Genomic DNA, 17,199 nt, shown 5'->3' on the forward strand with positions numbered 1-17,199 from the left:
ACTCAATTTAATATTTCGCTTAGGTTCCCACTTAACTATTTCTGTGAAATGGTCCTTCCATATTTATATATATTCATACATATTGGTTTTTAAGGACGGCTAATGTGTTACTAGTATTCACAGTTTGAAGGGAATTTCTCAGTGAGAAGTAACTCTTTATTCCATGGATTTTTAACTTTTAAGCAGGAATATTATACCCACCGGTGTCTGTTAACTTTACACCCATGTACGTACATTGGACATAGCTCAAGGTGCAGTTGAGGGCCTCCCAGATAAGGTATCATTTGTTCAGAGTAATGGGTGGTTTTACAAAAATTTGTAACATTTGTGAGAAATAATTAACTATGTTTCAAATAATCGGAGTTTGAAGAATGTTTGGAGTCAGTAGCTTGAGACCAGTGTTAAGAGAAGGCCGTGTTAAACCCAAACTTCTTTACTTTCTTGTACCACTGGTTTTAAAGTTAGAAACGATTTCAGTTTTTTCAAGCGTAAACATTTTTTTCCCCCAATAGAAAGCAGGAAATTATTGGTATAACTTTTTGGGTAGATGTTGACGAAAAACAAATAAGTTTACCTTTTTAAAATGAATGTCGTTGGTTGATTAATTGTGAAGTTCAATCGCCCAAAACTTTACTTTAGTTAAAATAGTCCGCAACTCACAAATTCAGTTTAATTTAAACAGAGTTTACGATTCAATTTAAAAGTAAAAACAGAAACAAATAGAAGCATCATAGACCTAAATAATCACTTCGCAGTTAGCGCGCCATTTTGTTGTGAACTATTCGTTAGCACACCAAGAAGTAAGGTAATGAATGAAAGAAAAAGAATATTTCCCCCCACTATATTCTTCAAGCAAGCTAACGGCTTTTAATTACATATGATTCGAATGAGACACTGTGGCCATTATTGAATTAGTGCATATCTGCAGGTGTTTATGTCGGAGTAATTTATTCGGCTTTCTAACGTACTGTGAGCTATCATTATTGAATTTTTTCAAGTTTACATAATACTTGACTGTTTCTAAGGTTATTACATTAAATTGATCTCACTTACAAATTTTATATAGTTTTCAATTTGTTGTCCTAAAAGTGCCAAACGTTTACTCGTATATTCAGTCTTTGTCTCTCAAAAGCCTATTAGTGAGGCACTCTCTTATCAACAACTAACGTGATCATTTTTAAAAGTTAGGATTTATTATCTGTAAACCCTAAAGAGACAACAAAGACAGTATGAGGAATCGTATCATAGCCTTTTTGAGGCGATTCTCAATTCTCTCATCCTTCCATCTTGCTGAGAGTTGGGAACATGGAGTCATTCTCAGACCATATGACCAAGCTGGGAAGGAGCTTATGGGTGTTTGGAGGCAGATATTTCATACTGCTGCTCATCTTTCTTTCCAGCACTTCCCTAGCCCAAGGTTTTGTGTCGAAAATGGAGTCTCGGAGTCTTTTCCTGTCAACGCTGAGCCTGGACATTAAATGAGTTGAAAGGAGGGGACATCTTTTGGGAAACTCTCAAACTTCAATTTGAGACCAATTTTAGTAACCTGAAGTGAGCTTTGCTAGGAGATGTGCATTCGGGACACCGGAGTGATTCTACCTGACTAATGGCTCTGGAACTTTTCTGGGGAACTTGGTTTTCTTTAGATGTGAGGGAGCCATCGTTAAAACAACTGGTTGAGAGCTCCGCTGTTCCGGGAGAACCTGGGTAGTCACCCGGCGTTATTAGAGAATATTCCCTGCATAGAACCCTCTAGAATATTTAGGGATTGGCAATGATGAGTGAAGGCTTGGAACCCATGATTTGACTTCTCCTGGGTAGCTGCAGAGGCTCACCTGAATCAAGGGGCATATTAGATCTAATTTAAGTTTGCATTAGCATTCGTGATCTAGAACCGCTTCTTTTGGAAGACACCTGACTAGTGGTTCTAGACCCAAGCATAAAAATCTTACCACGGATTGTACATGAAATCCATTCATGTATATTTATAAGAAGTGCACTTTTGTGCGCAATTTTAAGAAAACGTGTAAATTAATGTAATAATTGTAGTTTAGAAGTTGTGAGAGTGACCTAAATCAGATTTTATTACGAGAAAATAAAATGTTATGAATTCATCAACTTTCATTTACTGTTTTGAAGAATGCCATCATGTCAGGGGATGGAAAAAGTTGAGCATGTAAATGCCTGAAACCAGTGGCAGCTGCTTTCTACTATAGACAGAGCTTATGTAGAAAGCTGGTACAATTCAAGCAGGTTGATAAGTGATTACGACAAGTATGGAAGTGGGAGAGAGTATGCCAGCCCGGATGGAAGTGCTGGTAATGCTTACATAATGATCGCAGTGGCAGCAATAGATACTCGACCTCTCAAGGATGGATCACACCTCTCTAGCCGTTCAATGTGTGTTGAGAGTTGTGTTGGTGTTTTTGGCTGAGTAATGGTAGCTGAGGATGGGAATTGGTTGCTAGTGCTAGCGTTTCAATCCGACAGCCATCAGACGGCAGAGATGTGAAGAGAAAGGAGAGAACAAGGGCGGTTGCTGTGTGTGTGCACACGGATGCAAGAGGAAGTCGTTGGCGGGTGGCGCGTGCGCTCCTGCTAGTGTATAATTTAGTAGCGGGAGAGATCAGAGATAGCTCGGGGGTGGAACATGGGCCGCCTCGCCAGGTGTCAGGTGGGACCCCGTGATTGACCGTCCGCTCAGACTCTACACAACTAACGATAACTGACGTGCTACAGCAGAACCCGCTCCGCCATTATCTCCAGCCACTAGTATTTCCTCTCACTTCTAACGGCGCTCCTGTCACCCACATCTAACACACAATCCAACCTCCGCTACTACTGCTCTTTCCCATCACAATTCTAACAGATAAACTTAAAGCTTTTCTCCAGCCTTTGACCAACTTTTTTACAACTTATTTATAAAGAATAACAGGGGATCTGGCTGTGATTTTATCGTCCACTTTAGCAGCCATTACTGTTTCATACGACGTAACGATATTGTTTTAACATGGTGAAATTTACAGCTATTTCCTTCTTTATGTTAAGGTTACCTTGAGTTAAGTCCTTCTCATCTAGCACTTTCTTAGGATCTCTTTCTTGCCTTATTTCCCAACCATATCTGCTTCAGCTTGCATCTCATTACAGCTCCACTCCAATTCGCCAGACTTCACTTTTTTCTTTTTTATTGACCCGAAAATGGTTCCCATTATAGTTGTGTAAAATGAGCACATCCTTTTCATCAGCTTTTGTTAGGATCTAATTCTGTAAAGCACAGAAAAAACAAAAAGTCGTCCTTGCCGTTTTAATCTCATAAAGGAAATAAGCAAATCTAAATTTCCTAATGTGATTGACTTGTTATTTGGTTGCAGATGCGAACAACCTCTCTAGTCGATTAGTTCGCACAATACTTTCTATTGGATTTGTACAGTAAAATAGAGAACAATTGTAATATGATTTAGAACTCATGTACTGTCACGTGACCAACATGTGCACAAGCTCTAGGTTGCACGTGTACCCCAATATCCTGACCCTCTCGAACATCTAACTTCTAAAACAGACGTTGCTCTATTACAATTACTTCCTTATGACCACAAACGGTTAGAAAAATGTTGATTGTTTGCAAGTTATACAATAATTAAAAAAAACTTGCAAAGTTGGTTTACTTTTTGGTTGATAACAATTATGAATTAAATCCATTTTTTCTTCGAGTGATTCCCAACTTCTCGAAAATTAAACTGTGTTTAATTAATGCATTAAACTTAAAATGGACTCTTTGAAGTTAATACCGCAAAACAACTATTTTTCCTGTTATCCCTCGTAAAAATACAATCGTGCCTCAAAAAATCCCTCAAAAAAATCGGTTTTCGATGATTCGTTTTCATATAAGTACAAAATAATGTTTTTGCAAATGTCTGTCTGTGGTCTGCATGAACTCTTAAGATAAGAAATTTGAAGATCAAATCTGCTGCATCCTCTAGAACAGTGATTCTTAACCGGTGTTCCGCGAATATGGTCCAAGTGTTCCGCGAAATTTCAATTTTAAATGTATTGAAATTTAGAAACTTAGGAAAGATACGAAAACAAAAAATTGTTCCTTTTTTTTTAATTTGAATTTAATTTTAAGTTCTTGCTAAATCTATCTCTATCTCCCACTGTGAACCACATATTGGTATGGAATTTTGTTCTCTTATACACTTTGTTTTTCTCAATTATAAACTATAGTTATTTTGTGCACAGATCTAAAAGGTAGAAGTTATAAAGGGTTGAAAATTTTTTGGGTCATGAAATTCTGTAAAATTATTGCCGTTCTATATCTCCCATTGTGAAGCACGTATTGATATGGAATTTTTTTCTCTTGTACACTTTGTTTTTCTCAATTATAAACTATAGTTATTTTGTGCACAGATCTATAAATGTAGAAGATATAAAGGGTTGAAAATTTTTTCTGGGTCATGAAATTCTGTAAAATTATGGCCGTTCTATATCTCCCACTGTGAACCACGTATTCGTATGAAATTTTGTTCTCTTGTACACTTTGTTTTTCTCAATTATAAAGTATAGTTATTTTGTGCACAGATCTATAAATGTAGAAGATATAAAGGGTTGAAAATTTTTTCTGGGTCATGAAATTCTGTAAAATTATGGCCGTTCTATATCTCCCACCGTGAACCACGTATTGGTATGGAATTTTGTTGTCTTATACACTTTGTTTTTCTCAATTATAAACTATAGTTATTTTGTGCACAGATCTAAAAAGGTAGAAGATATAAAGGGTTGAAAATTTTTTGGGTCATGAAATTCTGTAAATTATGGCCGTTCTATATCTCCCACCGTGAACCACATATTGGTATGGAATTTTGCTGTCTTATACACTTTGTTTTTCTCAATTATAAACTATAGTTATTTTGTGCACAGATCTATAATTTTAGAAGATATAAAGCAGTGGTTCTTAACCGGTGTTCCGCGAATGTATTGATATTTGAATGTATTGAAATTTAGAAACTTAGGAAAGATACGAAAACAAAAAATTGTTCCTTTTTTTAATTTGAATTTAATTTTAAGTTCTTGCTAAATACCGAATTTCAAATTATTTAATGTTAGTGTTCTGCGAGAAAAATATATACATATAATTGTGTTCCGCGTCTATGAAAAGTTTAAGAACCACTGCTCTAGAGTCAACAAGTTTAATCAGTCAACCTCAATTTAATGACATAATAAATCAACAGAAGATCCTAACTTACATATTAGGATATGTTACAATATCATTTTAAACAACTAAAATATGTTGAAATGTAAAAATACAATAAATAAATTATAGTTAATTGAAGAATTTTATAAATCGCTCGATTATAGGGATTGAGAGATGGAAGTATTTATACTAAACTGACTTCGTAAAAGAGTAAAACGTAGAAAATAATGATCAGTTTAAGCGTTAAGGTCAGGGGATCCAATGAGGGTTAAACTGGAGGGAAATAGCCATTAAACGCTTAAAACCTAACAACATCCTGCCCATAAAATTAATTTAGAAATCATAAACACAATTTGTTAGTATTAAAGGAAAATGAGCTTCTATAGAATTGCCAAAACAACGTGAGAGTATTTTGGGGTTGCAAATGATGGTTTTGGTTAATTAAAATGGGCCAATCCGATTTGGGCAATCATTATGGTTACTACATAAGTTTATTACTGTGGGGGACTCATAATGTGCAATCATTTATTGATAGGTAAAAGTAATATATCTTTATTCAATTGTTATTAACCTAAAATGTTTTAATATTGGATTAATTGAAGAATTTTTTAGCTTATTTCTTGGTTTCGTTCTTTTTCAACTTCTCTTACTTCTTGATTGAGGATGTTTTATTCACCACTTCTTTGTAATCGTGGTAACTTAAACATGTATTTCTGGTGTCGTTGATGGATAATGATATCTGTAACGAGAGAATACTATCCTGAAACTGGCAGTGCTCTGTAAAAAACTCCGAATGACTTTAAATGTAAATGCGCTATAAATCAAAATTAAATATTACCATTTTTTTTTAAATTTATAAATGACTGCTACCATGCTAGTTGTAAAGAGTATAAAAATTAAAATCTTTTCAACGGTCATACAACCTTAATTGGTGATTTGAAAATGCTACATGACTATAATAGTTCTTTAAAAACTTAAATTAGTTAGTAGTTAGGATAGAAATAAATAAAAGGAGTAACTGAAATGCACAACTTGAATAAAGGAATAGCTTCTTCATTATGTGATACGGAAATTATTAAATAAATTGACCGAAATTCCCTTGCTAAATTATGTAATAGCCACCTTCAATTTCTGAAACTCGTTATTAAAAGTTCAAATTGAGTTGCTATTGTTGAATTATTACATTACTTAATCAGAATTTTTTTACTGTCGTAACGAGTGCGCTAATTATCCCACGTTCGATGGGAGGAAGTTAAGTCAGAATCCTGGTGGGAAAAACCATGAGCCAAACTCTTGAGAGATGGCGACAATATGGTTTAGGTAAATTAAAAGTTTTCAATTTTTTTGAAATTTTCTCTAAAATAGTTCTTAAAGTTTTTACTTTAACTTCGTATATCTTTTTTTGAAGATAATAATAATTATTATTTGAAACATTTTGTCCATAATAATCCATTATACTACTATTTCCAAAGAGGGTTGGAAAGGTGGTGTTCATTATTTTTTACGGTTGTGTCGAAGATGGCTTCCCTCCTATTATTTTTTTGTATTTTGCGGAAGTTTTACGACATTCCTTGTTGCTTTCTCTCTTAGCTGGACTCTTAGCCTTTATACAATATTTACCTTTATTTTTTATACTTCGCATTGCTATTCATAAATTGTATGTATACTCACCTGTTAAACAAACTCCTTGAAATGTTGGCCAACATTTTCCTTGACACAACAATTCGCTCCTCCTCCGAAATAAGACCCTATCTTTGGAGAAAAATCTAACATCACCTGTGTCATCTACTACATAATGTGAAAGAGTGGGCTGAAAACAGGTGGAAATTATAGAATCCCATGACAAGCTCTAAATTCAAACCTTGCAGGCTAGTTGTCTTTTGCTTTGATCGCCTCAATCATGAATAAGAATGTCATTTGCTGTTATAAGACCTCCACGTTCCGTCAGTTTGACCTTGCAGCCTGTAAGTAGTATACTTTGAGTAAGCCAAACTTTTTCGATTAACCACAAAGGGATATTTCTCAACCAAACCGAAGTGAAAGCATTCTAACTACGTTGAGTAAAGTCCGATCCTCAAGAACCAGCTCAAAATAACCACTCGCACCAAGTTAGTTTTATTGAGTAACTGGTGACATCCGGTACTAAAGTAGAAAGGCTGCGCCAGCAGCGACCTCTTACTGCCAAGCTGGCAAACAAAATTCAACTTTCTAGTTTGGTTCTTCAAGCGTAAAAGTCTTCGTGAATTTTTTTTCTCAATTTTAATATATTTCTGCTCTCTATCGAGTTTCCAGCAAAGTATTATTGCAATCAGGGTTAAAGTATTCAAATTTTGCATGGGATAACATATTTATGTATTTGTATACTTGTTTTCATGAAGTTGCTGATCTTTCTGTTCTTACTTCATGATGAGTACCAAGTCACTTGTCTTCAGTTGATTTAGTATGTAAACGAATACATAACACGTTCGTGTCGCTTATGGTGGCTTAATTCTATGTTTTCTTCCATTGGGAAACTGGCAGAAGAGTATGCTTCCTAGATGACTAGTATTGACGGGTAGCGCTGCTCTGGAAAAGTTGCAGATGCCCTGGGCTTGAGCTCAAAAAAGGGATGGGTTTAGGTTTATCTTCTAGCAACCACCTCTTAGAGGTGGCACTGTCTGTAATGAAAGCATGCAACCTGCAGTTTATTAAGAATACTTTGGACCTCATGGATAAACCTATTAAATACAATTGTAATAAGAAAAAATAAAATCGCATTTTGATTGGGATTCAGTTCAAAAGAAGATTTCTGTCAAATAAATTTATTGGCGATTCATTCTTTTTTATTGATGGAATTCACAAAAGGTTTGTACTAGCAAAAGATAAATTTTGATAGGTTTATTTGCTAAGAAACAAGATTCTAAAGAGTAACCAATCAGTCGCTGCTCTGTTGGCAGCAAAGCAAAAATGTACGAACTGAAGCGGATACTTGAGGATATTAATGTTTCCAAAGTTTGCTAGACAATTACGGCTTAAATGTCCAAGGCACCGCCTGAGGATAGCAGTTAATAGGTCGGCCAAGAATCTTCTGGTACTCGCAGACCCCTAATGAAGTATGGAAGGAAAACATGCAGCATGCGGCGGAAGAAGTAAGTTCTTCTACAAGATAGGATTAGGTAAGGTTTTGTGGGGCAATCTCATTCTGAACTACAAATATTCAAATGTTTTTTTTCACTCTCTCTTTCCAAAAGATCAAAATACCAAAAGACAAATTAGAGTCTGTCGATCTTAAGTGTTTAGGAAATATTTATTAAAAGTCAAGAAAAAAGAAGAAAAACATTTTACGAATTTACATAATTTATTACAAACTACTGAAATATTTACAGAATTTAAATGTTAAACATTTATTTACTTCTTTTCATTTGATTCTCTAACTAGATTGGTTTCTTTGGTTTTCTTTTTATTTTATTTATTCTGTATATAGATTCATTTATTATTTAATTTACATAATTTGAAAATTGTATAAATATATAATTCTTGCATAATGTATTTATACAATTTTCCTACTTGAACTCACTGTACAAATTACAATTTTTTTCTCTTTTATTGACACCTAATTATTTAATTCGGAAAAACCTTCTTCATTTTCTTTTTTTTTATCACACTCCAATTATTTATATTTTCCTTTTTAAATGTTACATTTTCTTTTAAACCAAATCTGTCGTTTCCGAGTTAAGTACAATTTATTATTTACACAGAAAAAAGTAAAAAAACAGAGATTGTTTATTGCCTTTTGAATAATTTATGTATTTTATTTTTTTTTAATTAGAAAAATTAAAAAAAAAGAATCACATCGCCAATATTGATGATTGGCTGGTAAAAGGGGAGTGCCAATACATTTATGTGAAACATTTTGGGGAATTAAAGTACAAATTTTTACAAGTCAAATTTTACAGATTTTCTTTTTTATTTACATGAGCGTAATCTTACTCTTTTTATTTTTATTTTAATTTATAAATTATTTTATTTATATTATATATATATATATTTATATATATATATGGCACACATATATATATATAACTCTAGTTGTACTGTTTGATATGTATGTACGCCTAAATTTTGTAGGCTTATTTCGGAATTATTTTTATATAAATATGTACAGAATTATTTATAAATATGTAATAGCTATTATTGCACATAGTCCGCAGTGAGGGTGGTTAGTTATTGCGGGAAGGCCCCAGAGCAGTCCAATTGTCAGTGCTGTGCTGCGAATTTCATCCTCTTCTGTTTTTGCCGTTGATTACAAAACCACACTCTGACAACGTTTTTCTTTAAATCCAGTTTTTCTGCTATCGCGGCGATTTTCTCACCAGACGGCCTTGGTTGTACGGCAAAATATGCTTCTAATGATCGTTTTTCTGGTGCAGCTATTGATGTCCGTTTCCTTTTCTTTTCACCAGCAGGTAGAACACTGGGTGCGTCCGGATCGCGTCTCTTGTTTTTAGCCTGTGCTTCTGCCTCTTCTAGCCACGCTTGTAATATCGGCTTCAATGCTATCATATTATTGTGTGATAAAGTTAACGATTCAAACCTGTAAAGAAAATTTGATAGTATTTTGTAGCACACAGTTTAATTTATTTAAAAGTTTTATTTTATAAATATAAATTTATTATTTATCGATTGAAGTTAAGAAACCCACAAAAATCTGATTATGATAAATCTTTGTGTTTTAATTTAGTTCCCATGGAAATGAGTGTTTGGATCTCCTTGAGTATGAAAAAGATGTTATTTTCAAATCTGATAGGCTATAGTTTGCAAGTAAAAACCTGTTTAAAGAGACTAAAACTAATCGGAAAACAAGTTTTGTCTGATGCTCTTTCTCAGCGAGAGTAACAATTTCGATTCAACAATCACGAACTGGTGGCGAGTCTCGCTAGGGGGCCAAAGAATCCGTAAGTTGTTAGCGGGCAACATTGCTAAAATTATCGGTTATGATTCATGCACAGAGCGTCGTTTAAATTTTGAATCATACCAAAGAATTGCTTCATCGTAATCATGAAACCAAAGAAACTGTACCAATATATGTACATAAGAAAGAGAGAATATTGCTAATTACGGTCATAATTTTTTATTATTTTGCTGAGCTTTCGATTTAGGGACTAGGTCATCTTCAGGGCTATGGAACATTTACAGTAACAGGAATTATAATGTAAAATATCATTGAAATTCTCACGCGGTCATATTTCTCTAAACTTAATCATTTAATCTTTTTTGTACCTCGTCTAATCCATATTTTACATTAATTCATTAAACATTTTAAAACACTTTTGATGTGAACGGCGAAATCCAGGAATCCTGTCATTTGAGACTTAACGTCTTTATCCAACTTTAGAAATGGACTTCCGCCAGTATTTTTTCAAGAATTACCGCTTTCTCATCAGTAAACTCAGTGACACATAACAATAAACTATCCTCTCAAATTTTATTTCAGATAGAAAAACCATCATGGGAAACGAATTTAAAAAGTCTATTGTTGAAGAGCTTATCGTGATGAAAGTTGTTCACATACCTGCAGATAGTTGATTGTGAAAGCGCTCCAACTCCTGGAAGTTTTAGATTTGCCAACGCTTTTCCAACATCTGCTTGTGTCACGCCCAGCTTTATTCGCCTCTGTTTAAATCTTTCAGCGAACGCTTCCAGTTCTCTAGGATCTGTATCCGAGTCGGGATGTTGTAGGGCGGCGGTCATGGCATGATGTCCTGGCGGACCATGACTGCTTAAGGGTGAACCATGATGGTGGTGGTGGTGATGATGATGCCCGGACATCATGCTATTCATGGCGGCCGCTGGTCCGTACGGTCCGTGTAACTGGGGATGCCCTCCACCTCCGCCGTCCGACATAGGTGTCAGTGTTGTCATTGCCGTGGAACTAATTGGATCCAGCATCTCTAGGCCTTCCATTGTGTGATGGTGGCTCATCTGATAACACATCAAATATATAAGACACACTAAAAAAAAAAAAATCTGTAATTAGTATGAAGAAATATACTTCAATTATAATACTAACAATTAAATGTAGGTCTTACCAAAAAAAAAAAAAAAAATGTATTTAATAGTCCTGATGGATTAAAGTCATTAAAAAACTGATTCCTTATACTATCTATCTTAGTACAGAGTATCGTCGTCACAGGGTTCAATGAATACAAGACTATTAACCTAAATTATTCATGACCTGTCTACTTATTCACAACGTTTACTTTATTATAAATTTAAGCACTAAGTGGAAGCAATAGTAGGTAAAAGTGTAGTTTGCGGGATTTCCCAGCTCCTCTATTTTTTACTATTTGTTCTTCTAACTAATATTTTTGAAAGATTTTGGATACAAATGCCACTTCAAACAAATAAATTATTATTATTATTTTCTATAACACTGTGTTTATCAGTTACAGACTTTTACAATCAATGTCTTACACAGTTACCTTATTACATTAAAGATATGTACTATCATTATTATTTTAATAGTAATTATCAAATATATATTATTTACCTCTTTCTTAATCAGGTTATCCGATACCTCCATATTCCAACTCTAAACAAAAATTATATTATTAATATTAAAGTGTGAGACATTCATTGCACTTTAATTATTATTAATTAAAATGAAATATGTGTTAATATAATATTTTCGTATTGTTTACTAGTGAATCTGAGAAAAAGAGTCATTACTGCCGTCCGTCTTTAAATGAAATAATTTATGTTTCTGGTTGTCCTTCGCTCAGACAGCAGTATTTTTGGGGAGGTACACGGCTGTTAGGTGTGTAGCTTGCAGAAAAAAGAATGACATAAAGAATACCAGGATATGAGTTCTGAAGCTCCTCTAACCCAACTAAGACTGAGCATTCCTTTCTGAGAACAACCTTGAGAGGAAACAATTAAAGCTTCTTTTTTTTCAAAAATATCCCGATCCAACTGTAGCTACTGATCCTAATTTCCTTAAATCCTTTTCTGAGGGTGAATATTTATTCCTCTGTTCCACAAACAAGGATGTGTGCATCCGCATCATATAGAGACGCCCTTCTAGGATGCCAAAAAGTGATTGAGAACATCTCACTATCACCTTTGAACAGCGCCATAAATAGCAATTTAAGGCGCTAACACCTACGAGATAATCCACAAGAATGCTGAATTAGTATTGTTTTACTCTGAAAAATATTTAAACAAAAATCGTTGACAATCAATTTTATTTTATTTAAATAAATAATATTTTACTTCTTCAGGAAACAAACGGTTAGGACTACAATGGCAAGACCATCACGAGGTCTAAAGCCTAGGCATGTCTTCTTACACCTAAGCTAATATAGTTTATCTCATGTATGTAATCATTCTCTTCATACATGCAGACCTCTACTTTTATAGTGCTGGCCACTAATAGTCCAGCATTATCTCAAGTTCTCTTCAAAGTTCCAAATCAGCCAAAATGAAGAAAATTATTCCAATTTCAGGCGAAAAAGAAGTATTATTTTATTCATTTACCAGAGGTCCCAACCTACTTTATTTTCACCTGAATGAAAATTGGTTCTAGGTGTTAAGGAAGCGAACCATACTCAATTATTCATTAGTATGAAAAATTAATTTAATTTTGTATTTTTAGAAAATTGATTTTTAATCAAACTTATCCCTTTCATTGCGACAAATATTTATTCTTGAAATTAATTCTGTTTGAGAATAAAAATATTAAGAGTTTTTATGATAAGAAGGAAAAATTTTATGTCCACAGAATTCGATAATAATACAGAATGCCCTTGCGCGGTTCATTTCAATTTCTTCTTTCTTCTTTCTGCCGTGCTGGTAAATTCATCTAATCAGGGTCGCACCGGAGCTGCAATGGACATCCCTGCACCACAGCAGAATATCGTTTTAATGAATACTTAATTGGCAGAAATAATTGAAGTGGAGCATTTGATTGGCCATTTGGATTTGTTAATGAAACTCTCGTTATAATGTGCACACAATTTTCCCTTAGGGGAGAATGATAAAACCACCTTTTCCGTGTTCTAGGTATCCAATAGGAATTCGAATTTAATTAATGAACAAACATCCCAAACTTATAAACCCAAGTGGTGAAATATGAAGCGCTTGCATTATGTGAATATTGTAAATGATGAGAATTGTTAGTCAAGGCAAACCGATAGGCTAAGTTTTTGAGAAAAAAGATGAACCTAACGGAATCTTAAATGGATGAAGAATTGTCATTCCAGAAGGCTGAAAGTCTGCGAATCTCATTTTCATTTTATAGTTTCCTGCTCTTCCTAACTCGTTGTGTCCAAAAAAAACCTGCTCTTTGGTTTCTAATCGTTTCCACCAAATAATTAAAAAAAAAATGCCGAAAAATGATTAGAAAACTAAACATTTCCATGGAGCATTTTTCGGCTAAACCAGAAAAGCATATTGAATGTATGTGCCCTCTCCCCACATTCCGGATGCTACTACCTTTAATGTGCTTACATAATATAATCCTCCATTGGATCCCATCGGTGATGTAACTTTATTCTTAATCAAAGATTCTTTAAAAAAACCCTAGATATTGCGTCGATGATCCATTATGAGGTATAGCGCTGAAGGAAAATATTTTATTCTAATAGCGGGGAGCCTCTTATTACTTTAAATCTAGCAAAATTTATGGGCAAACGACAAACGACTGCTACTGGATGTACTATGCATGAAACCGTAAGCACCATTACACTTGATAATTCTCAGGATCAAACGGTACTCGCCAAGTTGATAATCAAGATGTCGAAAAACAGTACACGATTTCAACTTTATAAAAGTTATTACGTTCCGTGTTCTAAGGAGGTGTAGTAAAAGACTATGGCAAAGAAGCTGTCTGTCTTAAACCCCTGGTCGATATGTCATGGAAACGTAGGTAAAAATTAATTCAAGAATATACAAATATAACTTTTTAAAAATTAGAAAAAAAAAAATCCATGAGATTTGCTTTAATTATGATGAAAGATTCCAGTTGGAATTAGTTAAATAGGGTTAAACAAAATAAATAAACATTTAAAATAAAGTTTAATTTATGAACCATCTTATTTCATCTAATAATTTTTTTCTGCCTTGCTATCTTGCGAACTAAGTTCACAAAACATCATTTTACTCTATTTGTTTTTTACTTTTCCTGGCTATTGAACAACCTAATTCAATTTATTTTACTTGAGTGGCAACAATCGTTCTTATTTCATCTTTCTTCCTCAGCCTAACTTCTTTCCAGCTTCTTTGCTAATCCTATGGAGCTAGTTTTTGGCTCCTTAAGATATATTAGAGAAAATACCAGTTCGAAGTATATTTAATTTCTAATTAAATGGCCGCTCTTATTTTTAAAAGGGACTTCAGTACCCAAAACGTTTTCCAATGTGAAGCAACATCCTATAAACAGGTCTTTCTCAATAGTGCTCAAGAATATTCCTATTTTCTGAAAAACTTCAGTAAATGACATCTTTTTGACCTATTTTGTGTAAAACTAACGTTTGGACCTTAGAAGAAACTAAATGTGATCTCAAATTTTGCTAAACTAACTAACACATTCCTAAAATTCCTTTTTTTTCCTGTCCAGGGAATCCAAAACATGTATTTCATCTTAAGCACTATTTTGGCGAAGGAATTAATTAGCATAATGGTAGTACACTGGTTATATAAATCGGAGATTCCCTTTAATGTCCCCTGCCTTGGAGATTTGCCTAGATTTCATCTAATGTACATTGAAAATAATGTGTAGGTATGAAAAGTTGTGTATCGCCTTTTAAATTAAAAATTATTGTATTTATAGAAAAGGAACAGTTTTTACATATTTATTTGCTGGTAAAAAAAAGACAGGTGACATAGATTTATTTTCATTTTATTGCTATTTCTTAAAGTTTACAAACAGTTAGTTGAATGTTTGTGAAGGGTTATTTTAACATCCCACAACATCTTTGCCAGCGCTGGTACACCCTTACGTGACTCAAATAAATAAGGCGGCAGTGGGATATAGTAACGTAGGGGCGGCAACTAACGGCACCCCCGGGGACCTGCCCTCTTCCTATGCAATTGTTCTACCATCCCTGGCTATACTTCAAATGACCACTTTACAAGATGTCAATGAGTTTTCGGGGGCTGTAGTATGGTTCTCCTGTAGCCCCTAATGATGAAATATCTGCCTCTTGGGGTGTAGTTTCTAGTTGGAATGTTCAGGGAGTGAGGCTATTTCTCTTTCTCTGAATCATTTGGCCTACCACATACAGGCTGCACAATGTATTGATGCTGGAACATATCTCCACACTTGTTATTATAGAGCGTTTTATTCAATTATTCATGAGGTTCAAACTCATATAGTCTACAGCCAAACCTTATCTAATTCATACAATGTATGAATGAACTGCATTGGGTGGTGCATTCACCAACCCTTCCCTATAATTTATAGACTAACTGTTGCTTACTGTTTTTATCCCTAAAGTAGATTACCTGTCTCTCTGGCAAGTTAATAAGAATTAATTCTGTTAATTCAGAAAGTTAGCTTTCGCCGTCTTTTATGGTTTATCATTGTTGCTGAACTTACTAAATGTGAAGTTTAAAGTATACTTAATATTTTGGTCGTATATATTTATTTAGGGAATCCCAAATAGTAGTCTGAAACAATCAACTTTACTTTAAGCGATAAAACGTACAAGAAAGTTCTGTCATTTTGTAGTGATTAGTTTACAGTTTCACATAGTAAGGGATGCCTAATATATTCAGTCCTAATATTTGGTAACACAAGCCCTAATTCAATAATTATTTGCACATCTAGCTTCTGTGCTTGTCCTTTGTGTAAGAAATCAGATTCCAGTACCCAATGAAAGTGCCGATGGACAGAGAATCACTCATATGGGTCTTTCTTTTTCATTTTTTTTTATTTTTTATTTTTTATTTTTCAGTTTCTAAACATGGCCTAGAAACTAGCAAATTTCAATTGCTTGCTGATTTCCAATAAAGACAAATAAAGCATTACCTTTTTCAACAATGGCAACCAGAACAAAGTTTGGTTTTTGATCTGTCAGTCAAGGAACTCGCGCTTTCTAGTGGCTAATTCGCATACTTGTTGTCTTGCTCTCTCTTATATTGAATTTTATTTTATTAAATAACCCAATGTTAAATGACTGTTGGAGAAAGTGATGTATAGGACAGGATGCTTTTCTCAATAATTATCTTTAAATTTTTCTTCAGCCTCACTTCAGACATTTTTTACTTGTCAAATTTGATTTTGTCAGAGCTGTATTGATGTTAGCTTATAACTCAGTATTTAGTTTAGAGTTCTTGTTGAAGAGCAACATGCAGTAAAGTAAGTAATAGTCCAATAATTCCTAGATTAAGTGATTTTTGTAAATTGCAATTAGACTTGAGAAATAAAAACTTTAACGACGACTTTAGTATTTTCTAATTGATTTTGTTGAATCTCTGTACTCATCTGCAGCTACATTTTTGTTGTTTAATTGTATTAATGGATTTGTTAAAGATATATGATAAAATATAAGCTGCAAGACATCTCTACCATTTACTTCTTGGAAAGTATAGGAAAGTCAGCAACAGTTGCAAGTTGTATTTGCCGGCAGTTACGGAGATTTGTTACTCCCCAGGGAATGTAGGACTTGTTTTATGAGGACCACCAACTGTCCCACTGTGTTAGGAGTCCTCTTCCCCTGTTCCTTTTCTTTTCGCCGCTACGGTAATAAAAAAATACTTAGGGCCTGTCTCCCCTATGTCTAATGACACCATTATCAAATTACAAAGGAAGCTTCCCTCCCGTTGACGTTAACATCCCTTACATCCCATTGGCCAGAGGAACATGCTGGAAATTTTATTTTTCATAAGAAATATATATATTTATTCGTTTAAATCGTTTTAACGTCGTTGCCATCAATGGAGAGATATTTTTTTCTTTAAAAGAAGATAGCACCGTGGTTATAGATATGGACTACCGTTTGAAACTTGTTTTGATGGCACCTCCATGC

General features: G+C 34.1%; 1 protein-coding gene across 6 annotated transcripts in view; it reads right to left on the bottom strand.

Annotated features, from left to right (window-relative positions):
* Positions 1-8,979: 8,979 nt before the first annotated feature.
* acj6 (abnormal chemosensory protein 6) overlaps positions 8,980-17,199 on the bottom strand; it is an 83,140-nt gene continuing 74,920 nt past the window's right edge. For 5 of the 6 annotated variants that reach the window (XM_074118126.1, XM_074118124.1, XM_074118129.1 and 2 more), the window contains 3 exons: positions 11,721-11,762; positions 10,743-11,152; positions 8,980-9,764 (listed from right to left, as the gene is read on the bottom strand). In XM_074118126.1, the coding sequence (XP_073974227.1) occupies positions 9,428-9,764; positions 10,743-11,152; positions 11,721-11,762 (789 nt within the window). In that variant the 3' untranslated portion in view covers positions 8,980-9,427. The remainder of the gene's footprint in view (positions 9,765-10,742; positions 11,153-11,720; positions 11,763-17,199) is intronic. The other variant, XM_074118125.1, reaches the window with a different exon arrangement.

The sequence above is a fragment of the Rhodnius prolixus genome, unplaced genomic scaffold (assembly GCF_049639745.1).
Source record: "Rhodnius prolixus isolate KJV_2025 unplaced genomic scaffold, Rpr scaffold_2, whole genome shotgun sequence".
In the NCBI taxonomy this organism is placed as follows: domain Eukaryota; kingdom Metazoa; phylum Arthropoda; class Insecta; order Hemiptera; family Reduviidae; genus Rhodnius; species Rhodnius prolixus.